The sequence below is a fragment of the Carassius gibelio genome, chromosome A2 (assembly GCF_023724105.1).
Source record: "Carassius gibelio isolate Cgi1373 ecotype wild population from Czech Republic chromosome A2, carGib1.2-hapl.c, whole genome shotgun sequence".
Lineage (NCBI taxonomy): Eukaryota > Metazoa > Chordata > Actinopteri > Cypriniformes > Cyprinidae > Carassius > Carassius gibelio.
This window is the reverse complement of record NC_068372.1, coordinates 11,896,213-11,923,899: the sequence shown is the minus strand read 5'-3', so window position 1 is coordinate 11,923,899 and position 27,687 is coordinate 11,896,213. Positions and strand designations below refer to the sequence as shown.

The window sequence follows — 27,687 nt, the reverse complement described above, 5'->3', positions numbered from 1 at the left end:
GGGAGGAAAAAGGTGGTCTTACAACCTGGTATGATTGCGCACAGAGCTCTGGGAGTGGCAGACTCTTTGGTGACCAACCCAAGGGGAAACTGATAAAAGCCTTGACTTCCGAGAGTTCTTAGCTTTCAGATTGAGAGAAGAACTCACATGCTCCATCTGGGAACAGGAGGCTCCTAGATGACCCTCCCCACAAGCTCAACCATAAGAGCAGCTTACCAAAGAGGCAAAAGATGACCTAACAACCTGGTATGACTGCACTTGGATCCCTGGAAGCAGAGTCCTTGACTCCCAGATTGAGAGGGAAACTTACAAACTTTCTCTGGGAGCGGAAGGCAGTGAGGGGAGCACTGCCAAGCAGAACCAAAAGGGCATAATTGGCTGTATATGGAGCTCTAAGAGTGGAGTACTTGATTCTCAAATCGAGAGGGATCGCATGATCTATTCGGGAGCTGCCGGCACATAGGTAATGCTCCCACAGTGAGGGGAGCAATGCGAAACTCAACCAAAAAGGCAGCCTAACAGGGTGGCAGGAAGGAGGCCTATTAGCTGCACACAGGGCTCCAGGAGCGGAGTTCTTGACTCCCAGATTGAGAAAAAAAACTCACACTCAACACTCAATCTCATTCTTCAGTATGAGAGAGACGGGGATCCCATACAGCTTGCTATTGTGGTGTTTAGACATGTGGTTCAAACACTATAGTGACCGCTTGAGGATGCAGTTTGTGTTCCCTCAAAAGGGAAAGCATGTTCTTATTTTGCTTGTTTTTAAGTATGTTTATAAGTTTTGTGATCATTTGTCTGCTGTAAAATGTAAAAAATAAAAATAAAAAATAGATACATATTTTATAAAACAATTTTGAGTGAATTTTCATGCATGTTATTAGACGTTTGGACAATGTGTCAATATTATAGACGCCTTTTCAGTTAGTGTTCAGGTTGCAACATTGCAATATTTTTAATTGTGACAGTGCAGATTCCCCTGACTGCTTCACTAACACTAGCTAGCGAGTTTTGTTTGCTTGTTTTTTTTTAACAATGACTGGAGAAAATTAGATTTTATCTGAATGTCTCACTCACCGTTTGTTGTCGTGATTGTTATTCGAAAATGTTAACTTTAAAGGAAGGAACCAGATTGGCCGACTCGCACAAAGTCACTTAATGGATGGACGAGCTATTAAATATAAAATATTCATAATTTGAATTTATGTTTTATCAATCAATCAATAAGGTTTTAGCTAAAAATGTAGAATGGGGTCTACAAATTAAACATTGTGTTTTAATTTTATGTCCAATGTCCAATGACTACAGAAATGTTATTTCATTTACATTTCCATCAACATTATTAACATTATCTTTTCATTACTAAGCAAGGTCTTTTATTTTTTAATTTTATTTTTTATTTTTTTTGTAAAGTTTTAAATCTTGAACTGATGTTTGATGAAGTTAATGAAAGCAGGGTGCGTGGGCTCTCAAATTCACTCTCAAAGTCTCTCTGTGGGACCATGAATCACGTTAAGGCTATTGATTCAATTCAAATTCAAATTTGAAAGTTTAAAACTTGTATTAACACGGTAAGTTGGAGTTTAATTTTGTATTTTATATTGAAGATATAACCATTTTCTTTATTTGGGAGAATAAAGTTACTGTTTTGAAACATTAATATATCGATGTAGCTATTGGCTGTTAGCCTATTGTTACTAATATTATTTTCATAATTATCACGATTATTGTCACTGTAACTGTTAAGCCGGTAATGGTCAATGGCTTTGGTTTTCACTCCTCTCAGGATCATCTAATGTGTGCCCACAACAAGAAGAGCGAGAGGCTTGGCCACGGAGGGAGGCGCTTCTCCGTATCCCTCGCCTTTGAAGAGTTTGTTCTCTGTTTTAGAAGAGGACATATCCGTGCGAAAGTCAGCTGCTCGAGAATCATGTTGTTTTAAAGAAGCGCGTGTGGATTTAACTGAGAAAAGGTACGCTCAGCTGCCTGTGTGAAGAGCGAGGCTGTAAGGAGTTGGCACGCTCGCGCTCAATCAGTCCATGAGGGAACGCACGGTAACGCACATGACTTAAACTGCTTATCATATCGGCTTCCTTATAAATGATCGGGTTATAGATTGTCAACGGATTTGGATCTTATCCAGAACTCTGTAATATGTCCCCTCGGGCAATAAACATTAGACGGCTGGTGTGTAATTGAAACTTTTACTAGGCGGGTGTCATCAGGTGTGGTCTGAGAGGCATCGTAACCTACCTGTCATTATGTTCTCACAGCCTGCTGAGCGTAGATATTCTCGCAAATGGTTTTTGCCTATTATTCATTTAGAGAGTTCAACAGGGGCAGCAATAGACCGGGAGTGGTGGGGGAATCCGTTTTCGTCAACAGCATTATAGCGTAAATAGTTGGCAATAAATCGTGCTGGTTAAAGTGAAAGTCGTCACCACTTTAAAGATGGCTTAGATATAAGTTTTTCTTCTTTCTTGGGATAAAACGTTCACCTGTGCACAGTCATTAAATGTTGTTAATATTTTATTGTATCCTATAAATAAAAGAAACAAATATTTACATCAAACAGAACATGATTAACATTTGTTTCTAACAACAAACCTATCAAACTTAAGACATAATAAAATCTTGTTGCTGGTTTGACTTCATCAACATAAATTAACTAGAGCTAAGATGTGTTATTTTATGTTTAACATAAATTCCAGAAAAGCATGTACAGTAGCCTAAGAGTTTTCCATTATGAGCTGAAATATGATTTATTTGATTTATTCAAATTATTTCAGATTTCAGATTCCACTGAATGCTTGGATTAGTGCACTGATTTCCATTTTCATGACTGTCATTCTATAATCTTTGCTTTCAGACCAGACCTGGACCGTCGCACCATGCTTCATGTGTTTTTGCATTGCTTACATGCTTTGTATTGCATTTTGCCTCACTGTTACTAGAACAGTGAGTTTCAGTTGGGGTCCTGGAGGTCCTACATTCTTTATCTGACAAACCCAATTCATGACCATGATTGTGGACCCCTGACATAGGTCAACTATAACTATAAATAAGCAACATATTTTCATTTAATCCTATAAAAGTTTTATTATTATTATTATTATTATTTATTTATTTATTTATTTATTTATTTATTTATTTATTTATTTATTTATTTATTTATTTTCAATTCTCCGGTCACTTTTGTGTTAGTTGACCTGGCCCTCACCTCACTTCATTGTCATATAATGATCTCTCAAATGTTTGGCCTCTAGCACAACAAGATGCAGATATTTGGCATGTACGATAAATAATGGTTTCAGAATGTGTGTGTGACAGAAATCTTCAGTCTTGTGCGTGAGGAAAAGATTACAATAGTGCTTTAGAGGAGAACGTTGAGATATCTCGCAGTGTCCTGCAACTCCACCGCAGGGTCCACATCCCTTGGCCTTAGCTGACCTGAGCTCATCCTCTCTAAGGGTCAGTTCAACATTCAGCTGCTCTGAATGGGCCTCTGTGTCAGTTACTAGAAAATTCATTATGGTGCCAAACATTGTGCAAATAATTCATTCGTTTTTAGGGTAGTCGCTTTGAAAGGGAATTTTTAGGAATGCAAATTGTTTCATCCTTTTATGATCTTAACTACAGTATAAAGAAATTGCCTACTGTTGCTAGTTACCCCCTCAGGTTTCTATAACTTCATGTGAAAATATGTGTCCTGACTAACTTGCCTAATTGTAGATGTCAGACAAATGCTCTATAATGCACAACAGGTCCTGTTCTGCGCTACACTGCACTGGACTGTCATTTATATGATTATTCTTGCCTAACATGCTAGAACATCCACAGATTCCCCCTTTTAAACTGGATCAAAAATCCACCCCCTTGTGGTTACCAAAAATAATTGAGCAAAAGTCATTTATTTTGATATATAGCTCCATAGTTGCATTCCTCATACTCTGCAGATTTTACAACACTCTTTTTATACACAATTTTTATTTATTTATTTATTTTTGCCCTGATTGTGGTATGAAGAAAATCAGATCTTGTGATTGTTTATATCTTGACTCTCAGACTCAGCCACTTAGATTATTGCTTATACAATAAAACCAAATTTTTAAATACACAAAAACATTTTGCCAAGCCTGAACCCTGGTTTTTGCTTAATTGCTGGTGTTTTTGCCAGATGAAATGCTTGTACGATCGAGACTTCATTCATGACACTGATGAGGGATATTACCTTTTTCTCTTAATCTGAACATCTCTTACCAAACTTTTGATAGCGAAGAATGTTAAGTGGACTTATTGTACTCCCATGTTTGTGGCTTGAAGCAGTCTTTAATACAATAAGCTGTATTCTTCCAAAATTGCCAGGTCAGATGCATTAATCATGGTGGCGTCGGTGCCTTTGAAAGAGCGGGCCAGGTCATTACTTGAAGTCTGTCTGGGGCTCAACTGGGCGACATGGAAACGCTTTGGATGTTGTTAGTTCATCCAGACACACTAATAGCTGGACCCCCCCCCCCCCCCCCCCCCAAGCTACATTTGAACAAATGAGATGTAAGCTACAGTATAAAGGCCTATGAGGATGGGCTGGTCTCTGTTCTATCTGGTTTGTATTTGATGCGTGATTTCAATGATGAAGCTTCTCTCTTTCCAACCACCAACCCTTATCTCAAGGATAACTGTTCTGGCTTCCTTTTATAGAGTATTCGGTTGCTTACTCTGTCTCGTTCTTTCTCTCTCCCTCTTTAGAGGTCGCTGTGACTGCTCAGGCTAAGCCTCAGGAGTGAAATACTATCCTCACCATTACCCTTTCTTACCTAATTTATTCCCATTTAAGGACTTGTTCATCCAAGTGTTCTCGCTCTCTCTGTCCCTTTTAAATGTATTAAATTTGGCTGTATTTGGATATCAAAGCAAAAGGCAAAACATTTTTTAATGAAGAGAAGGTAGAGCTGTTGTTCAGGATGAGTTTCAGACAGGAAAGGACATTAGCTACTGCATCTGAACTGCTCGGAACGGAGTTTATGAATCTAAACTTTAAAGTTTGTAATAATCTTACATCTCAACTCTATCACTGCTAGCTGTCAGCACAAATCATCTCAAATTTGCAAATCCCAATGCTGACCCACTTTATAATGATTCTTTGTATAAAATCAGCCTGTTAACAATGTTTTGCCAGGTGAATGATAGCTAGTTTTATTTAATTCAAGAGAAGCATGACTAATGTAACTTTTTGTTTATCAAATTTGTAAGAGGAGTGAAGTAGATAATAAGAACAGGCATTATTCATTAATGATAATAAATGGCTTTTTGATGTTTTACTACTGAACATCAAGTAGAACGATTTTAATAATAGGGATAAATTATTTATCATTAATTATCATGTAGAAGACCATTTATCGCTGATGGGCTTTTAAAAATGAAAAAAACACATTTGATTTGTTTTTCAGATTTAGCAAAAAAGGCTTTAAAGTATGAATGTACCGATATAAAAAATTCTGACCAGTATGATAAACTGATAATCATTGTAAAGTTACGGTTTTAAAGTACATGGGCAATATTAAAATGCTGGTATTTTCTATAGTAGTTGAAAATGCCTAATTTTAAAGTGGGACGGAATTTTATAAAATCATTTTCAAGAAACAAATTGGGGGCATTTAAAATGCATGGTGAGATTTATGTAAATGTAATAGTAATAGACTGAATTATTTTAACAGACATGTTGGGAGGCATGAATATACTAAATCCCTTTGAAGTGAGATAATAAAGACATTTATATTGATAATAAAAAAACCATAAAATAATGAGCTTAATTGAATATGCATTTGTATTGCAATAATTGTGTGTGATTATAGATGCTTGTAAGTGTCTGAGCGAGCTGTTTGTGTGGTCCACGCCTGTGCCTCAGTTGAGGATCGGTTGGGGAAGGGACATGCTCTCGTGCTCTGTCCGACAAGCTCGTGATGCAGCCGCGTCGTGTGGAATGCAAACAGTGGCCACTGCATTTGCGTAGCAAAAATAAAGTCTACCAACCAACCTGCCTCTTTTGTCAAGGTTCACAGCCTCTAACTTGAACACTGCTGATTCCATTGTTGATGTACCATGAATTCAGGTATTTAGTGCCGTAAGAAGTCAACAGGGAATGACCCAGGACGTGCGCACATCAATGATGTTGATTTGACTGCGTAATTACTGTTGAAAAATTGCAGTCATTAAAAGTTATTTTCAGATTAAATATCACAAGAGATGTATTAAACCGTAAATTATCTTTTGAACCGAAATTTTCTTTTGTTGTCTGTTTGTTTTTCTTAGTGTCAAGAACATTTTACAACAAAAAACACGGACCCACTTTATATTAAGTGGCCTTAACTACTATGTACTTACATTTGAATTAATAATTTAGTACAATGTACTTATTGTGTACATACATGTTTTTACATTGTACTTTGTACATTGTAAAAAAAACTACTACATGTAATTACATCTGTATTTCATTTCTGTAATTACATTTATAATTACACTGTTGACCCATACTTTACACCTTAACCCACCCTTAAACTTACCCATACATCCAACCCTCTCCCTAACCTTACCCCTATCCCACCTCAATAGCAGGAAAAGTGTTTTACAATACAATATGAACACAATAAGTACATTGTACTTATTTTTTTATGTAAGTACATAGTAGTTAAGGCCACCTAATAAAAAGTGGGGCCAAAAACACTATAAAGAACCTTTTTTGGAGTAGAAAAGTTTGCCTGGACGTAAAAGGTTCTTCATGGAGCCATAGATGCCAATAAAGCCCCTTTCACATTGCACGTTGGTCCCGGAAAATTGCTTGGTCACCTTCTGTGTGAATGCGGGATCGATCCCGGGTTGGGGATCTAGTAACATTGCCGGGTCCAGTCCCGAAACAAGCCCTTTGCGAACAAAAGCCAGAACTAATGCTGTAAAGAGTGTGCCGTAGCGATGACGCACTTTATCGTGCGACTCTTTTACCGTGTGTTTTGAAGGCAGACCAACATTTGCGATGAAAAAATATGTGCAAACTGTAATGAAGCAGAGATCAGGTAGTTCCTCACTATCCACGCTGAAGCTGAGAACCTTGGCCAGTTTAAGTGAAAGTTAACGTGCCTAGCATTTTCGACTCGTAAATTACATGTCACATCCTGATGTCACGTGTCATTACGGGACTTTTACAGGTTGTGTGTGAACGTTGTTGTTTTTGCTATCATGTTCACTCAGTGACATGAATGGTTGTTTGAAAACCACATGTGTTCACACTCCAATAATCAGCATGTTTTGTTTGGTTTCCTCTTGGATCCTGGAACAAAAGAGTAAAAGTTTTCAAACAGGTAATGCTGGTTTTCTTGGCAGCGTACATTCTCTCTTCACCTCTCCAGTGGCTGGATTTTGACAGTAATGAGAACTTACCTTTTGCCAGAGGAGGATTATTGAATTATACGCTTGGATGTCACGCACTCAGACATGCAGCGATTGAGTTATGGAGCTTGAGCACATTAAAATGTCATAAAACCAGTGTCTCAGATTATCTGCAAATAGCAAAAATGCCGTCTGTTGAAAGAGGTCCAATACATTACACATATACACATGCATACATAATCATAACATTGATAGATATATTACACACACTTCATGGCTAAAGTTCACACCCCCAGACAAAAGCATGTCTGGCAATGATCAAGCAGGCCAGGCTGTTGAAGTGTACTTTGCATCTCTGCTTTCGCCAGGTGTCTTTTAATGGCTGGCTAATTTAGTGTGGCCTATCCCACATCACTGTTCATCATCATTAATAACAGGTAGACCTGGCACATCAAACACCTCAAAATTCTCAAATAGTTCTGTCCAAGTTGGCGACAAACGAGGAGCAGGAGGCAGTTGAAACTCACTTATGCTCTATGTTGAGTTCAGTTTAGACGGTTCACATCTAAACTTTATTTAATTTGTATACAGATATTTATATTGCATGTGAATGTCATAAAAACTTTTTAATCAAATATACATGAAATATTGAAGAACAGGTTAAGCGAAAATGGAATTGAATATGTAATATAGTGTATATATTTAGCAAAATCCTTATCTCTAGACTTAACGTTAGGGTAGGCAATTTCGGAGAGGCTAGCAATAGCAAGCTAGCTTTTAAAGCATAAGACTCCATTTAATGAAATTTTTCAATTGAAATGTATTTGTTTAGTGCTTTTTACGACACAAATCGTAGCAAAGCAACTTTACAGAAAATTACGTTTCTATAATATGTTTAGTAGTAGCTTATCAGTGGTGACTGTCAGTTAATGTGCATATGGCAGAAATGAATGGAAAAAAATCCATTAAAAACATAATCAGACGATGAACACTATTAACAGCAATTATTATATGTTGCAATTGAACATATAGTAAAATTTGGTAGTTCGGTATGTTGTTTCAGGTTTGGCATCATCTGAGGTCCTCTGAGGGGTTGGCATCGTCTCTTCTCAGGTGTTCTGGATCCAGACTGAAGCTTGTGTAAATCCTAGTTTACACAAACAGAGAAACAAAAGGAGACATACTTAGCTTAGCTGCTGTTCCAACCAAGCAACATTTACTTGTTTAACCCAATCTAAAGAATGATCATGTGCATTTGATCAGATATAACTGCAGTACAAGATTATGAGATGCATTATTTGAATTCTTTACCAAGGAGATGTGTCTTTAATCTAGATTTAAACAGAGAGAGTTTTGCCCCTTTCACACTGCACGTTGAACCTGGAAAATTGCCAGAATATTGCCAGATTGCCTTTTGTGTGAACGCAAACACGTACTATTTTGTAACTCCATCCTCCCTGCAAATCATTCTCCAATACCAAGTCTCCTACAAAACATATGAACGTGCACAGGCAGACCAGAGGCTAACCAGTGAAGCAATTAGAGACAGCGGTGGTGGAGGGTTGAATACAATGCCAGATTGTCATATTACCTCATGTCTTATTCACCAGTGAGAAAATTACAGCACAAATCACATAATATTACAATTATAATGCCTTCCATTCTCTCTCAGTCTGTAATAGCATATGGAATGTGCTGTATCATGTCTGTGAGAAAAGGGTATTCAGAGGTATTCAAATACATACGTTGACAGGCAGGAAGGAAAGCCCTCGGACCAAGGGATATGATTGGATTAACATTTTATGGTCCTACGCCGACTATATAAATACATATAATTATGTTTAGACCACTTTACTTAGTGGGGATGCTATGGGGATGTAAAGAGACTTTCAACCAGCATAACAAAAAAATATATTTTTAGCCAAATCAACTACTCTGCCTTTAAACATCATAATTAACAAATCACCTACTTAACACCCACATACCAGGTCTACAATGACAGCCCCTCATTTGCATCTGCCGTCTGGACTGAATAGTTTGCATCCATGATAGTCACAATGACGCCACTGTGATCCTCCCATATTCTTTAACGGTGGCATGTATATGCCTGAGGGCAGGTTGTTGTGCATTTGAAGCATGCCTTTAATCAATAAGTCCCAGCACGGAGGTCGTCAGCACCACTCTGCAGTTCCTCAAGAGTCCTGTCCCTGAGGCACCATCAACTCGCATGTTACCAGTCATGATGCAGGAGACACAGAGCGACTAGCCAACAAAGACACTGCTCAGGGCACTTAATCACAACCAGGTGCACTTTAAAGGTGAATGAGAGATACTACAGGAGACACTTCTTCCCATGCAGAAAGATTTGTACGTTGGAGGGTTTCAGTCAGTGGCAGTTTCCACTTAATCTGTACCTACTTGGCTGTTTTCACGCATTTGTCTTCGTATGGTTCTTTTGTCTTATTTGTATTAATGCAAATCAGTTGCATATAGGTAAATCTAACTACTTCTTAAGAGCATTGTATATGGAAATTAGAGCTGCTAATTATATAAAATGATTAGCTATTCATGAAAGAGCTTTGGGTAACACTTTATTTTAAGGTGTCCTTATTGCATGTTACATGTACTTACTATTATAATTGCAATTAATTATGCATAATTACATGCAAGTAACCCTAAGTCAGTCCCAAATCCTAATCCTAACCATATAGTAAGTACACGTAGTTAATTAATATTACTCAGTACTTATATGTACAATTAAACTGGTAGCACTTTATTTTACGGTCCTGTTCCTCATGTACATACTATGTACTTATTTTGGTAATTACAATAACTATGTAATAACTAGGTACTAACCCTGAACCTACCCCTAAACCTAACCCTACCCACCTTGTGTTACCAGAACTTTCTTAGATAAATACACTGTAAGTACACTATAAGTACATGTTAGTACACAAACTGTAAAATAAAGTGTAACCATTAAACTGTAGCAAGGACACCTTGAAATAAAGTGTAACCGAGCTTTGCACAAGCTAAAAACAACAACAATAAGAATGATCTCTGCAATATCATACAGGATAAATAAGTAAGTATTTTGGTAGCACTTTATTTTACAGTCCTGTTCCCTATGTACATACTATGTAGTTATTATAGTAATTACAATAACTATGTAATAACTAGGTACTAACCCTGAACCTACCCCTAAACCTAACCCTACCCCATGTAGTTACCTTGTATTACCAGAACTTTCTTAGATAAATACACTGTAAGTACACTATAAGTACATGTTAGTACATGTACTGTAAAATAAAGTGCAACCAGTATTTTTACATGTCCTTGTTCATTAGTGTTGGGCTTAATTAAAGAAACACTGTTACTAAAACTACAGTGCGAAATAGAACAGTGTGCAACAGAATGAATGACTCTTATGTGTCAGTTCTTTATTCTTTTAAGTCTATCAACGTGATGAAATTTAAGTTGAGTAGAGTTGAGTCAATTCTTTGTAGTGTCAAACACAGGCAGCACAACCAGTGTAGTCTGAAGCCTGAACTAATGACTCTTATGAGTCGGTTCTTTTAATTGAATGAAAGTGTGAAAGATGAGTTTAGTCAGTGGTATTTTATAAAAAAATAATTTGAAATATATTGTGGCATTGTTTGTTTGATTTAGTTTTATACATTTTTCTTTAACTTGTTTAATATTGTTATTTAATATGTTAACAGCAGAATTGTTAAATTCTTTACAATCCCCATTTCTGTTTCACATGCAAACATCACTTCACAATGCTAGGGTGTTCTAGACAGGTCATTGCTAGGTAGACGCTTTCATTGCCAAAAGAACCCACTTCCAAGTCTCTGTGATAGTTTGTTTCCTAGATGTGGCATACATTTATTGGATTTTCAACCATTTTTGATATGCTTGATTTGAAGTGTCATTTGCATCTGTAGCATAAACGGTGTGAGACAAGTCATGCACTGAAGATAAATACTTAGGTGGAAAGTTTAGAATAAACCCCTAATGACAAGTATAAGCAAAAGTAATAGATGTCGCCTTTAATTTGAGGCACTAACTAAAATTTGCATAACAGGTGTGAATTTGTTCTTTCATGACTGATTTTGATTGCTTATCTGTCTGTAGCAGCCTGCTGTGTGTTTGAGAGGCAGGTAGCACTCTTATCATAACCTCTGGCCTGTGCCCCCAGCATGCCATCTCAGCTCACAGGAAGCAGTGAAGTCGGGGGTCGTCAGGGAATGAGAGGCCAAAGGTCTTATTTAGAAACTGACACCACGAAATGAGGTGCAGAGACCCAAAATGTTTGCCAACCAGTTAGCCAGATTGCACTTCCATAGTCTACAATGGATAGATTTCAAAATTCTTGAGGTGGAGTTGGTCTTGTTTCTCTGTAGGTGTCTGATATTGATTTGCTTGTTACGGTCAGCCTGGTTTTTCTGCATTAGGTTTATACATTCAGCTGGATAGAAGCTGAAGAGTGAAGAAGGGAAGCCAGCCAGACTGTAAGAATGATTGTTGTGGTCAGGCGCACAGATGTGCACGCTCACAGAGTCACAGCCATAACACTCATACACACGCACAGAAACCATTTATAAACAAACAATCACATACGCAGCTCAGGGCGTATGCTTTTATGTCGCTTATGATCAAAGCAATTATGGCAGTTTAGATGAAGTGCCACATATTTAAGGAGATTCAGATATGTATACAACTACAATTAGAAAATCGTCAGAATACAATAAATCTTCACACATAAACAAAGCTTCGATTTTAACGCAACACATGCAGGAGTTAGAATGAGGGTAGAAGTCACATTTCGATAGGAATATATGCTATAAAATATCTTGACAGCATGTCCACATTCATCTCTGGTCATATGTGGTCTTTCTCAGCTGATGTCAGCCTCCAAAGATGCCATAAATATGTCCTGAAGCTGTTGAAACCGGGTTAATATTTATTTGGCTGGATTTAGAAGACATAAATTCTGCATTTGCCTTAAGCAGCCAATAAACCAAGACGACTGAAGAGCTTTAGACACAGCATTAAACATCTTTAAGGAGGACCACATGAGATACTACTTTTATTTTATTTTATTTTTTTTGTCTTCAAATATTTATTCAGTAAATCATTCTAGAGAACCTGCATCTAAAGTTTGTCTTGTGAGTAGATCAGGAGGATGATTGGACTTCTTACTGCATGAAAAAAAAAAAAAAAAGCTTCAGCAAAAGATCCTCTGACCCTCAAAACTTTACGATGACCTTTCTTTAACATTATGAGAGTTGCCAGAAAATGGTCTAGAATTAATAGAACAGGTACAGTGAGTGTCCAGCCCCCCTTAATGTGATTTGTATTTAGAGTACATTTCCTAGTAACTTCCATATGCAGGCTTATAGTAGTAGCTAGTAGCAAATGTGCACAAACTACTAGCTACTACTAAATACTGTAGAAACATAATTTTCTGTAAAGTTGCTTTGTAACGATTTATTTTGTAAAAAGCGCTATACAAATAAAACTTGAATTATAGGGAGTTTCATCCAGAAATGAAGATCTGTCATCATGTCATTCCCAACCAGTATGGCTTGCTTTATTCTATTTAACACCAAATGAGATAAAGTGAAAGTGATTTTTTTTTTTTTTTTTTTTTTTTTACCATAAATCTGTTCTTTCTAAATTGTCAACCAATATTAGATATTTAATTGTGTTTTGTCGTCATTGTCATCTAATGCTCATATCATGCTAGTCTTTAAAAATGCTAAGAATAACAGTTAAATGTAATCTTTAGCAAATATAAAAATATAAAAAATATAAAACATCTGTTTTTATACATTATAATATTATTCCTTCACTTGTAGCATTTCAAATGGGTGATTTACAGTACAGTGCAAAAGTCTTAGGCCACTAGTATTTTCAACAGTATTTAAGTAATTTTTTTCTATTCAGTTAATTATATCGTTTGCTGTAGTGTGTCAGACTCAGTAGTAAATATCAATTTACATTTGAAACATTATTTTTTGCCATTAATTGTAATAATCCAGTGAGATTTTTTTATTTGCACAAGAAGTCTGACAGCAGTCTCCACCATCATCCAGTCTCTCTGGAGTAACATGAAGAAACAAAACAAACTGAGACAGACTGAATCCAGAAGAACTATGGCAATGTCTCCAAGACACTTCAAGAAACCTACCTGAAAAACAATGTGCAAGTGCACCTAGGACAAAAGCCTTTTTTAATGCATTTGTTGTCACACCAAATGTTGATTTAGTTAATTAATAAAAGTAAAAGTGACATGACATTCAGCCAAGTATGGTGACCCATACTCAGAATTCCTGCTCTGCATTTAACCCATCCGAAGTGCACACACACAGAGCAGTGAACACACACCCAGAGCAGTGGGCAGCCATTTATGTTGCGGTGCCCAGGGAGCAGGGCTCAATGCCTTGCTCAAGGGCACCTAAGTCGTGGTATTGAAGGTGGAGAGAGAACTGTACATGCACTCCCCCCACCCACAATTCCTGCCGGCCTGGGACTCGAACTCATAACCTTTCGATTGGGAGTCCGACTCTCTAACCATTAGGCCACGACTTCCTACAATTCCCACAAATAAAATCTATTTATGGCATTATTTTTGATGGCATCCTCACTTTAAAACTTTGCAAAGTACTGTAGCTTTGCAGGTTTCTTGAAGTGTCTTGAAGACATTGCCACAGTTCTTCTAAGTCTGTCTCAGTTTGTTCATGTTAATCCAGACAGCCTGGATGATGGTGAGATCAGATCTCTGTGTGGAGCACTGGCTGCTGAATCACTGTATTATGGCAATTAATGGCAAAAATAATGTTTGCAAATGTAAACTAATATTTCCTACTGACACACTACTGTACTTTTTTTATGTTTTATTTTTCATTTTGCCAAAATAGTAGGGTATTATATTACCTGCAATGTATTTTTTGAAAGTATGAAAAAGAATATGAAAATAATTATCACCTATCAGTGTCACCATAAACTTATATCAGTGCATCCCTATTCTGCTGCAGACTCGTTTTGCAAAAAATAAAAATAAAAAAAAATAAATTGTATAATATACTGCTAAAACTACACAATAATCACTCAAAATTGTTAGTTATGTGCAGTATTGTGTATAAGCAGCACTAGCCACACATCGCTGAAGCATGAATATGTTGTACAGCCTGTAACCATACTACAAATGAGACACATCCTCTTGTTGCTAACTGCTTTATTACTAGCTAATTCTTGTAAATTGGTCTTAAGTGTGGCATCAGTTCAGTTCCTCTTGAAGAATATCTCCCAGAGGTGAGTGAGAGAAAAGAATCCAGCCTCAGTCAACTCCACACATCTGGAACACTATAAAACTATGCCAAAATATTAGCACAGTACACTCTGCTGTTTTGCATGCCATCTCTTTTCCCCAAGCAAATAATTGGTCTGTCCTCATCAGTCATTTTTGGGATGCCATGTTTGACTGAGTCCTGCTGTTTGAATGGTGTTAACTGAGACACAGCAGCCTGTTCCTGACTCTGATATAAATCAGAGCCCCCAGCACAGGTTACACAGTTACACACAGCAATGGGTCAATAAACATCTCCATTGCTCAGAGCTCTTATCAACCTCTCTGTATCTCTGTAGGTTGTAGGACCTCTTGAGAACATGAGGCTCCTTCTACACGCTGCAATCTAACAAATGTCAAGAATGCTTTTGACAGTGTTTGCTTCAAAGGTGTTTATTTGACAGACAACTGCTCTTTTTAACACTGTAGCTTTGTCCGCAGGCAAGTCAACACCAGCCATGCTCAGAGATCACACATGTCTCTCTCTATAACAATGAACATAGTTTCTAAAGGCATTATGACCGTGATGAATAAGACTCCTTTGAATTTACATTTGTATGTTATGTGCACTCACATGTTGCTCTCTCAAGTTTACATTACCTGACTTGGTATGTACATGTACAACTGTAGGTTGCTTTATAATCAAGCCATGCATTGTTATTTCCATGCAGGTGGGAGTTTGGTGGTGGCCGAGGAGTTGGATCAGAGCAATGCCTGCCATGCCATCAGTCACCAATACACCATGTCGCAGGAAACATTGGCAGGTGTGTATAAATGGGCAAATTCTTTGCTCGGACATTCATTGATTCAAGTACCCAGGAGATGCTCCATAATTACTTTGAAAAGCTGTCCTTTTTATTTTCCATCCACCTTTGCTTTGTTTGCTCAGGTGCTTGTATGGGTTGTGATGTCTCTGCTGCCCCTAGTGGCAGGAAGCAGGTCACGTTTTCAAGCAGAATACGAAGCTGCGGTAGGATTTGCTGGAATGGTGGAGCTGCCATTAGAGGCTTTTCCAGATACTGAGGAAGAGCTTGAGGAGGACAGTGACTCCCCATGGCATGGCTTGTTTGGTGAGTTGAATGTCTAGAAATTATTTCTTCAATGAATGAATCAACAATGAATTAAGGCCTTGAACAGGCTATAAACTTCTCTTTCTTTTTTTATTCATCCATTTCTGTCTCTCCCGCAGAGCCATCTGTGCTTTTCGAGGACAACCAACAACCAGCGAGATGGGAACGATCCCCCCGCTCACCAGACACTTCTGACATACAGACCAAAGGTGCACGCAAGAAAAAGAAGAAAAAAGAGAGGGAGGAAAAGAAAAAGAAAGAGAAGAGCAGCAGGGGACGCCACAGCAGTCGGGACTGCCACTTAGAGAAACGTGAGATGCGTGTACGGGACCTGGGCATGGGTTTCGACTCAGACGAAATTGTCCTTTTCAAGTTCTGCGTCGGGTCCTGCCAGAGGTCTCGTGGGAACTATGACTTGGCTCTGCGTGCTCTACTTGCCAATGGCAGTCTGCCCAAGCGCACTGCCAGGAAGGTAAGCGCACACCCTTGCTGCCGTCCCATGAGCTATGAACCCGTCTCTTTCATGGACGCTACCACAACCTGGAGAACCATCAAGTCCCTCTCTGCAGCAGACTGTGAGTGCGTGGGATGAGCTGACCTGAAAGAGCAGGGAGAGCGTGACATGAAGAAAAGGTTCAACGGTCAAAGAGAGGAAAAGAGGAATCAGGAAGCCTCCTGGGCCATGGCTACAGAACGAGGTTGGCCATGGTAAAGCTCTGTGAGGGAATATGGTTTGGTTGTGAGTGGTTCACAACAACAGCAAATGCATACAAACTTACAGTACATCACACCAAACCTCGACAGAAAAGCTTGAATGAGGTTAGAATACGATTCGACCAAGTCAGAAACGACGAGAGACTCTTTGGACTCAAAATGGAGAGAGTTCAAGGATGGAAGAACAGCAACTTTGGATCATACATCTGAATGGCTCTATAAACAAAAACTACATGTTATAACTCGACAAGCATTTGCTTACCAAGAATTTCAACAGACTTGAATACAGCACGAAACCCTGTTTCATTTGTCAGATTCATTTGTTGATCCTGGATGTCAATGCCCATATTCTTGGCCTTCAGTATGGCATGTAATATTTCAGCCAGATTAGCAACTGTGGATCATTCATTATTAACAGCACATTATTGTTGTAATTACAATGTAATAGCACAAACATAAGTGGAGTATTATTAAAAGCTTAGCCCAATAGGAAACACACAGACCTGTTAATATTAACCTTTCAGCAGGAAGCACTGAAGGTTGATTGTGTTTTTCATTTCTCAGGGTTTTTACAGGAATTATATGAACTATCTTAATTTTCTTCAAAATCCTTTTTAATACCATAAATAAAATAAAAGGTATCAAAGAGTTAATTTTCCATGCGGACAGTTTTTCATATAGTTATGGGACTTCTCCACTGCATGGTAGGACCCGGTATGGTTCACTTTTGGGGGTTTTCCACTGGGTACAGTACCTGGTACTTTTTTTTTTAGTTCCACCTCGGTTGATGTTCCAAGTAAATAGTTCCATCACCAAACGGGACTTCTAAACTCTGCTGATCACTGATTGGCCCGGAGAAATTCATCACTGCCTGTGAACATTGAACATTGAACTTGTGACACAAACACACAGAACCATTAAATTTAAATCTGCACAGCCAAGCGAAGGATCAAACCCAACTGTTTTGAAAGAGCGCACTCTTTTCTTTTTTTTTTTCTTTTTTACAACCAAAAAGTGGGTGTTTTGTTGTCTGCTAAGGACGTTCCTCTTGTTGATAGCAGACGAGCAGACCCAGTGAGATCTTGATTGGGCGACCCGGAAAGAAAAAGTTTTTCAGTGTTGTAAAAAACACTGTACTTTCCCCATTGTACTTATCAAAAAAAGAAAAAGAAAAAAAAAAAAGAATAGCATAATGTGATGTCTACCAGACTGTGCTTTAGCACGGTCATTAGCTTTCTCTTTTATCAACGGATGATGACCACAATGCATTTGCCGTTGTTGTTGTTGTTTTTTACTGTTACCAAATGGATGCCATGCATCCCTCAACATTTACTGTACACTTAACATATATCATATTTATTTTTTTCATTTAAGTTATTTATTTATTATCATGTCTACAAAAATGTCTTTGTTTTATATTTATTGTTTATGCCTTGGCCTGTGTTCTTTAATCCGTCATCTCACAAAGAACCAGAATGGAAAACAACAAGGCTTTGAAGAAGGTCAGCTGCAAAATATCACAGTTGCAGAAAACAACTGAGCTATTTAACCAAAATGTTTTCACGAAGTAAGACGGAATTGTAGATAACTTTGTCATTATCTGACAAGTGATTTCATTGGGTGCTTTTCTGAGTCTTCCAAGAGTTATAAAACCTTCAGAGCACTGACTGGGAAATCTCAGATTCAATTTATGAAAAGGAAATGAAAATAGTTTTCTTCCAAAACACTAAGGATGAGGGGGAGATGGATTGTGTTCTGGCTAGTCCGTCTGCCCAGTCTGCTGACCTTAAGAGTCCTAATGTTTCAATATTAAAAGCTGCTCTGAAGAACATCTACAAATATTCTTTTAAAAAGCTGACAACAACAAATTGCTTCGCTTCAGTATTTAACTTGTTTTATTTATCAGTTATAATTGTTGTTGCTAGCAAAGTTACTCTTTAATTTTGTACTTTATATTTTCTGAATAAAGCTGTTTATACATAATACGAATTAAGATTCTTGTCATTTGGTGGCTCGTATATCATCTTTCAAACTCTTTCAAGAGGTTAAAAAGGTTTGAGTTCGGGGTATATATAATGCAATGATACTTTAGCAATGCTGCTACTAAGGATAAAGGATAACTAAATGTGCTTTAAACACCTTTAAATCTTCAAAAAGTTTATCTGCACCACAGTGCTTTTGCCTCCATTGACCTCTTGTCTCAGTTCAGCTAATGGCAATCATCAGGTAGTCAGGTAGACTGCTTGGAGACATGTATCTACATTATAGCACCATTAGGCCCTAGGTGAACCTCTCATCTGCTAAAGTGCAAAGAACGTTTCCATCTGTTGTCAGGCTGCTATTGAGCGTATCCCTCACAGACCAGCCTGGCTGTGGCTCAAGGGGCTCTATGCGGTGAATCTGCACCTCGCACACTGCGGGTGAACTTAATCAACGGGAACTCGGAGAGTTAAGGTATAACTGCAGTACTAGTACCAAATGAACGCAACAATGTGATCACAGTGGGTTAGTACTCTTCAGGGATTCTGTAGTTGAAAGTTTAGTTCAAGTCAGAAAAAAATATTATTAAATATTTATTATTTATTATTATATATTAAATTATAAATACATACTACTTTCTTAAATGCAACACTGTAGATATTTTCCATACTGTCTCAGCTGCATGTTAACAATTAAGGATGTTTGCAAGCTATATTGTCAAATGGGCAAAACAAACTTGAATTTGTATTTTGCTGAACAAAAAAAAAGTTATTTGTAATTAAATACTTTTTTCGAGAGACTTAATATACTTATGTAATTTTGTTCTCAGATAATAATTTTCTTTCTAAGAATACATTTTTTTTTTTACCTGTGTTAATAGTATACTGTCAACTATAGCCTAACTATACTGTCAACTATACCGCTTAGAATTAAGGCCAAAAAGTTCTATCTTGGTCTCATCAGACCAGAGTCCTTCAGGTGTCTTTTAAAAAACTCACTGAGTAGAGCCTTCCGACGGGCCACTCTGCCATAAAGCCCCGACTGGTGGAGGGCTGCAGTGATGGTTGACTTTCTACAACTTTCTCCCACCTTTCGACTGCATCTCTGGAGCTCAGCTACAGTGATCTTTGGGTTCTTCTTTAGCTCACTCACCAAGGCTCTTCTCACCCTATAGCTCAGTTTGGCCGGACGACCAGCTCTAGGAAGGGTTCTGGTCATCCCAAATGTCTTCCATTTAAGGATTATGGAGGCACTGTGCTCTTAGAAACCTTAAGTGCAGCAAATTTTTTTTGTAACCTTGGCCAGATCTGTGCCTTGCCACAATTCTGTCTCTGAGCTGTTCAGGCAGTTCCTTTGACCTCATGATTCTCATTTGCTCTGACATGCACTGTGAACTGTAAGGTCTTATATAGACAGGTGTGTGGCTTTCCTAATTGAGTCCAATCAGTATAATCAAACACAGCTGGAGTCAAATGAAGGAGTAGAACCATCTCAAAGATGATCAGAAAAATGGACAGCAATATATGAAAGTTAAATAAATGAGTGTCACAGCAAAGGGCCTGAATACTTAAGACCATGTGATATTTCAGTTTTCTTTTTTAATAAATCTGCAAAAATGTCAACAATTCTGTGTTTTTCTGTCAATATGGGGTGCTGTGTGTCCATTAATGAGGAAAAGAAATGAACTTAAATTATTTTAGCAAATGGCTGCAATATAACAAAGAGTGAAAAATGTAAGGGAGTCTGAATACTTTCAGTACTCACTGTAGATTCGCATGAAACTTTTGACATGCTGATAAAGAAATAACAAAGGAGTGATAAAAACATAAAACAAATAAGTGTAGACATGCTTGGTTGTATTCAAATAAGCACAGTCAGTTGTTTCATAAGTTAACATAAGAAATTAGAAGAAATATGGATCAATATATTAGATCTATTGTCTAGTGTTAGGGTTAAAGAATTTGTTGTTAATAAGTTGTTCAAGGAGGAAAGCTTCTCTTTCTCTGAAGTTTATATCTAACTTCAGTATTGTTAAATGTATTTGCAGTCTCTTCAAATGATTGCTTGTAAATATTGTTTGTATTTTTGTATGTTGAAATGACAAATTACTTGTATTTTAATTAAATACATTTCACACCAGTATTTTGTATTTTAAATTAAATTTATTAGATGAGACATTTTGTCATTTGTAACAAAATACTTTATGATGTATTTGTGCCCAGCTCTGCAAGTTGTTTTAAACCTATATGATTTTACTCTGTGGAAAAACAAATTGAGAGGTTTTAAGAAATCTGAGTAGTAAACTGATTAAGTAAATATCTTGGCTGTTACATATAATGAAAGTGAATTGCCTGAAGCTCCAAAATGACACTAATGCATCATAAAAGGGATTAATATCTCACCATATAGCCCAAATCCTCTTATAACCTATTATAAAACGTTTATAAAATATTTCACTTTATAAAAGTTGAGACTCGTCCATGCACTCCTAAAACACCTCATTTAAACACGCCCCCACATGTCTATGTTACTGTGTGGGAAGATTTTCATAACACCGAAAGATGCCATAACTTTGATTCTCGTTGTAGTATTTTTGCTGCCACCGCCATGTCGTGGAGATGCTGTGTGTTTCATTGTGAAAGTGAAAATACTTTGTTTGGCCTTTCAAATGAGGACACAACTAGAAATCAGTGGTTAAGTTGTATTTACAACATTTTTCCAGAACAGTTCAAACCAAGTATTTGTGTTTGTGCAGCACAGTTTACAGAGGACTGTTTCCTAGCCTACAATGTGTCTGTGCACAGGCTTTTTCCATAAAGTGGGGCAATTCCAACTTTGCAAGGGCAGTATGCCGTTTCTGACTCACATTCTGTAAGTATACTTAAAGAATTTGCCACTGATGATGCGAATGTGAGTTGAGCAAGGCTGGATCTCATTTCTAGTCATACTTGATCTTAGTGCTGCGTTCGACACCATAGATCATGACATACTAATAGATCGATTACAAAACTATACAGGTATTCAAGGGCAGGCTCTAAGATGGTTTAGGTCCTACCTGTCCGATCACTACCATTTTGTTTATTTAAATGGGGAGTCATCTCATTTATCATCAGTAAAATATGGAGTGCCACAAGAATCCATCCTAGGTCCCCTTCTATTTTACAATATACATGTTGCTCCTTGGTAATATTATTAGAAAATACGGAATTAGCTTCCACTGTTTCCACATTTTCCATTTATGACCACTAGACTGGACTATTGTAATGCACTTCTAGGTGGTTGTCCTGCTCCTTCAATAAACAAGCTACATGTAGTCCAAAATGCAGCAGCTAGAGTCCTTACAAGGTCAAGAAAATATGATCATATTACCCCAATTTTACAGTCTCTGCACTGGCTACCTATTAAGTTCCGTATCAGTTACAAATTAGCTCCTGCGTACCTAACTAGCCTTCTACCACGTTACAATATAAGCTCTCTAAGTTCACAAAACGCTGGACTTTTGGTAGTTCCTAGGATAGCAAAGTCCACTAAAGGAGGTAGAGCTTTTTCACATTTGGCCCCATACTCTGGAATAGCCTTCCTGATAATGTTCAGGGTTCAGACACACTCTCTGTTTAAATCTAGATTAAAAACGCATCTCTTTCGCCAAGCATTCGAATAATGTATCTCTTAAATTGTGAGTGTAGTTGTATCTGATCAAATGTGCATTCTTATTCTTTAGCTTGGGTTAAACTAATTAATTTTACTTTGTTGGATCAGCAGCTATGCTAATGATGTCTCTATTTTGTTTCTATGTTTTGCCACGGGATTTATATCCCGTGGTAACTAGGATTTACACAAGCTCCAGTCTGGATCCAGAACACCTGAAAAGAGATGATGCTGACCCTCAGAGGACTCCAGATGATGCTGAACCTGAATCAACAAACAGAACTAACAAATATTGCTACAAGTGTGACTGCATCATATAATAATTGCTGTTAATAGTGTTCATCGTCTGGCTGACTACGTCTTGTATTAATTTTTCTAAAAATCCTGTCATACGTTCACAAACTGACAGTCACCACTTATAAGCTACTAAATATTGTAGAAACATAATTTTCTGTAAAGTTGCTTTGTAACGATTTGTATTGTAAAAAGCGCTATACAAATCAACTTGAATTGAATTGAATTGAGCAGTGTAGAGTAGCTCTTGTTTATCATTTCTCAGATCACAATTGCAGATATTGTTTTATGTTTACACAGTGTGATATGCAACACAACACGTAAAAAGACAGTATAAATCATTATAATCAGTAATTATGTCCCCACTGGACATAACACTCACTCACTCTTTTGTAATAGGTTTTATTGTTTTTTTGTTGATGCGACAGGAGACGGCATCACAGTATGGTAAGCGGAGTAGTATTTCTGGCACACGCTTGAGGTATTCAGCCAATCACAATGCACTTGATAGTTGGCCAATCAGTATACACCTCACAACAGGTACAGTACAGTATGTACAGTATGTGGAAAATAATATGTTTTTTAACCTTAAACGCATAAATAAATTGCATTACACCAAATACACAACATATTGTTCTTTTTAGCAACGTCATATGACCCCTTTAAATAAAGAGGAACTTTGCCAATACTTATAACTGATTTATAACATTTAAAATACTGAAGCAAAGCAATTTATTGTTATCTTATCAAAATCTTTTTAAAACAATATTCATAGATATCTTTTCGGATCAGCTTTTAATATTAATTCCAAATCTTTTGGAAACGTGTAGCCAATATTTTGTTCAAAATTTCCTGAGCAGGTAATGTAAAATGTAAATAATTTAGTCATTTTAGTCAACATTTAAGTAAAAAAAAAAAAAAAACAAGAAAAAAAAAATGCTGGTCAGTATAAGATATAACAGTGCTGTGTGTCTATATTCAAACAAACTGCACCACAGGCTTTGATGGTAGATTAACTACAATTAAACAAGACTAGGGCCTATATGCTCTACATATGTTTTTTTTTTTTTATCTCTCTCTCTCTCTGCTATAGTCACACATTTAGAATTCAGTGATAGTCAATGTCTGTTTTGATATACAGATTGTTTGTGTCATCGTGATTGACATCTCCGGTGTAGTCTTCGGTGTAATTTTTTCCTTATGTGATACTGACAGTAAATCAGTTATTGAAAAAAACTTCCTCAAAAGTAGATTATTATTCACAAAGCATAAATGAGAAAAAAACAAACAAACAAACAGATTATTATGTACTGAAGGCATAGACTCTCCGAAAATGAAAGTTCTGTCATCATTTACTCACCTCCGTGTCATTAGACTTTTTTTCCTTTGGCAAGAGAACAAAAAACTGAAAGTGAAAGTGAGTCCAAGGCCTCAATTTTTGTGCTAACGAACTGGGATTGATGTGATTTGTGAGGTACTGTCCTTCAAAATCGTTGTGGTAATTTCACACACCTCTTAACTGGCCACACTGTTACAAGGGAATCAATGAACAGTGGCACAAAAATATCAAGATAAATTAGATTTACACTGCCACCTGCTGGCAAATGGCACAACTTCATTGCAAAGCAAACTCTAAAGTGAAGTGTAATTTTTTTATGCTGTCTCCTATCACGATGGTTATTATGGTCCAGTTAGTCCCTGCTGGGAGATGTTGTAGCAACACTTTCTTTTTCTTTAACAGCCATGTAAAGACAGGAATGTAAAACGCTTATTATACAATTTAAAGTATTGTAAAGTACATAAGTATTGTATGTTTGCACAGTGCTGCATTTTAATTGTTGTTGTATGGACTAAATAAACGTTTTTGACCAGTGCCATTTTATTTTCCCTCTTAAACCAAGGTTATGCAACTTATTCCACTTTGCGTTGAGAAGACTATTAAATATGTTTAATTAAAAGGCTCTTCTCTTATTTTTATTTTGTCTGGTTACTTCTATTTTTTAATACTTAAATAAAGTTGTACTATTATTATTATTATTATTACTTTTTTCACTCTTCACCTTTAAATATCGCAAATTGTCTTGAATGTATTCAGGTTCATCTGGAATTGTCCAAAATGATTGTAATTAATGGCTTTGAAATGTAAACACCATAAGAATGTTAATACATTAATATGGTATTAAATACAATATTATTTAAGAAGAGTTCCTTCAGAAATATCATTGTTGCTAGTCACTAATTTAGATGAATCAGAGTATTAGTATATTAAAATGTGTGTGTATATATCTTTTGTGTATATAATGCACCAACACTTAGGTATGATTGAGTCATCATCATGAATTGTTAGTGTTTGTTGGTCAGTTGTACTCTTACATATAATGAAAATAAATAGCACCTTTAATAAATTATTCAAAGTTTTACAAGTCACACAGTCAAGTACAACCCAGCATGCAACATGACACAGCACGGTAGAAAAAAGCAACTTATCCATAACCACACATTAAACAAAACAGAGACATACAAGTGCCTCCTAAAATTGGATCTTTCCAGATCAAAATTAAGCAAATTCACACAATTATTTGTGAATGTAAACTAACACAGACGAACACGTTTTTTTTTTTTTTTTTTTTTCTCTCACAGTGCTTTACAGAATAAATCTAGATTGGCATCTAGGTCACTGTCTCAAGCACTTTTCTGATTCACATGAACTCGGTGTACTGAAAGTGCAAGTTACTATTTCAGCTTTATTTTCTAATATTTGAGCAGCTGGTAGTGCTATTACAGACTTGGGGAGGAGTTTGGGGCTTGATTCTCCTTCGTCTTCATCAAACCTCATGACACAGCTCTGCTCAACGCTGAAAGGATGAAACTCAGCCAGAGCTGCATGAAAGTCCCATGCCTGGCGAAGGGTTAAGTCCACATAAGATTTAGTGTTCATGCTGGTCTGTTTACCCATGTCATTTCTACAAATGGCTGTGCGCAACGACGCGTAGCTTGTGCAATTGCTTTGAACAAGTGACTGAGGTGAGTGCTGACTGTCCATCCAACCCATAACACGACTATGATCCCCTTTCCTCAGTCCGATAGTACGCTTGAGTCGCATACAGCCTTTGGTTATTAAGTTTTTCCTGCACAGAATGTACACCCACGGATCCAGGATAGGGTTGAAGGAGGCAAATCTAATGGCCAGGAGATCACTGCGATAGTCTGGACTTCTGCCTGATGAAATGTAAGCCGGATCATACAGTTGGTTGATGAAAATGCGGACCTGTTAAGATGAATTAAAAAAAGAAAAGACATTTTTTTTTAATTAATAAGGCAATTACAGTTAGAAAATATCACAACTCTAACATATTTTTCATGCACCTTCAGTACACGTTATTGTACACAACAATTATTTATTATTTACAATCATAATAATTTATTTTTAGTTATGCATATCAATTTTTCTTCATACTAATTATTTTTTTAATAACTTAATAGATCCAGACCTGAATGTCATTTCAAAATTAATAAAACATACAAATAAATAATAATCACCCACTTTCAACATCTGGTAAACAACACGAGTTCACCTGCTCAAATGAATTATTGATATTATTAAGTCTGATTTGGCTTGCTTGGAGACACTGTTGGAGCTCTAACTAATGAACTAATGATGTCGAGACTAATGAAGTCAGTAATTAATTACTAGATATCAAATATATGGTGGTTTGTTGCCTAAATAATTGTCACAGTTGTGAAGAAGCACAAGCTGACTTGCAGGATTAGATGAACTAACTCCATTGGTATAGCGCTTATTCATAAAATAATAGCCTACTAACTACACAAGAAAAAATAAAAATGAAACACTGTCCACTATAGGACTGAATAACTCACCACTAAAGGGATGGAGCATATAAGGAACACGATGGTCATGAAAATTAACAGCCAGAACATCTGAATCTCCGCTGCAGATGTTAGTTTGAATCTGCGCCTGGAGCCTGTGTGTCCGGATATCTCTGCCCTCACAGTGCGACTCATTTTACTCATCCCGACCAGTGAACGACACACGGCGAAATTACACAGGACGGTAATGGCGATTAACAGCACCATGAAACCACCGTATAGAAATGTGTAAGCGGCGCCGACGGAGTCCATGGCGCGCCAGTCCAAGAAGCACCAAGTTCCCGGAAAGTGTTTCGTGTGCTTTCCAAAACCAAAACTGGGCATGATGCACAGAACGATATTGGCCAGGTACGTCGCCATCAGCGCGAACCTAGCCATGGCCCGGTCCACATGCTGCTGAGAGTAGAAGTACGCGTGGTTTATGGCTAGATATCGCTCCACTGACATTGTGCACAGAATAGACATGCCCGCCGAACCGAAGAACAGCATGGAGAAGGAGAAGAAATGGCACAGAAGCGTTCCGCCCGGCCACCTGCCCGCGATGTATGTGGCGATGACCACCGGACTGGTGAAACAGGTGCCCAACAGGTCCGTGACGGCCATCCCACACACCAGAGTGTAGAAGGTGGTCTCCTTCTGCTCTTTTTTTGAGATGCAAAGTACCACGATCGCCACGAGGTTTCCGAGGACCCCGACGCCAAACATAGTGGCAGAAATTATGAGCGAGCGATAGTCCAGACTCAGAGACGAGATGTTGGCGAAAGGCACGAGAACTTCTGACACATTCAAACCTACGTTCAGCAGTGAATCATTCATGTCTGATAGGTTGACAAGTACAATTGGTTCCACGAACTGAAAGTCGACTGTTCGCTTTTCCATAAAGAACAGACTCGTGGTTTACATCTTAAGTTTACTCGTAAATGTAATCCTTGACTGGACTCATAGGTGTCACTACTTTTATAGAAGCGCACATCTTCTCTTCCCACTGTGTGACGTCAGCGTTGAAGAGTGACGTCATTTGCAAATCCATGCAGCCAAATATAGCTAAGAGTAAATGCAGGTGTGTGACTTATAGCAAGTTCAGTTCAGTGAGGAATTGCAATAGATGCAAAGGTATTGCATGTTTAATTTTATTATTTTGCAGACCCATATCTTTCTCTGTTGCTCACTATGTCCAAATTAATAAAAGGCAAATAATAACAATAATGCTGTAATTTCTTTCATGTGTATGGTGGCTTAATAACCAAACATACAGCTGAAGAGACAAATTATCCTATTTATTGTGATAAAGGTGTTCTTGATCATCTTTAGATTATTTGGCCTTTGGAGATTGTATATATTATTATTATTTTTATTTAT

At 37.3% G+C, this 27,687-nt stretch overlaps 2 protein-coding genes across 3 annotated transcripts; one reads left to right on the top strand and one right to left on the bottom strand.

Moving 5' to 3' along the window:
* Window positions 1-1,845: 1,845 nt before the first annotated feature.
* Window positions 1,846-18,504, top strand: LOC128026520 (neurturin-like). Of its 2 annotated transcripts, none has more exons than XM_052613775.1 (4): window positions 1,846-1,972; window positions 15,406-15,498; window positions 15,624-15,804; window positions 15,924-18,485. In XM_052613775.1, the coding sequence occupies exons 2-4, from the start codon at window positions 15,445-15,447 to the stop codon at window positions 16,394-16,396; spliced, it is 708 nt and encodes a 235-aa protein (XP_052469735.1). In that variant the 5' UTR covers window positions 1,846-1,972; window positions 15,406-15,444; the 3' UTR covers window positions 16,397-18,485. The 2 variants fall into 2 exon arrangements, with proteins under 2 accessions (XP_052469735.1, XP_052469729.1); XM_052613769.1 differs by having other exon boundaries at window positions 1,874-2,054; window positions 15,924-18,504.
* Window positions 18,505-24,840: 6,336 nt separating this feature from the next.
* On the bottom strand, window positions 24,841-27,464 carry LOC128026488 (prostaglandin E2 receptor EP4 subtype-like). The gene is made up of 2 exons (XM_052613680.1): window positions 26,320-27,464; window positions 24,841-25,708 (listed from the first exon to the last, which is right to left on the bottom strand). The coding sequence occupies exons 1-2, from the start codon at window positions 27,205-27,207 to the stop codon at window positions 25,115-25,117; spliced, it is 1,482 nt and encodes a 493-aa protein (XP_052469640.1). The 5' UTR covers window positions 27,208-27,464; the 3' UTR covers window positions 24,841-25,114.
* Window positions 27,465-27,687: the final 223 nt, after the last annotated feature.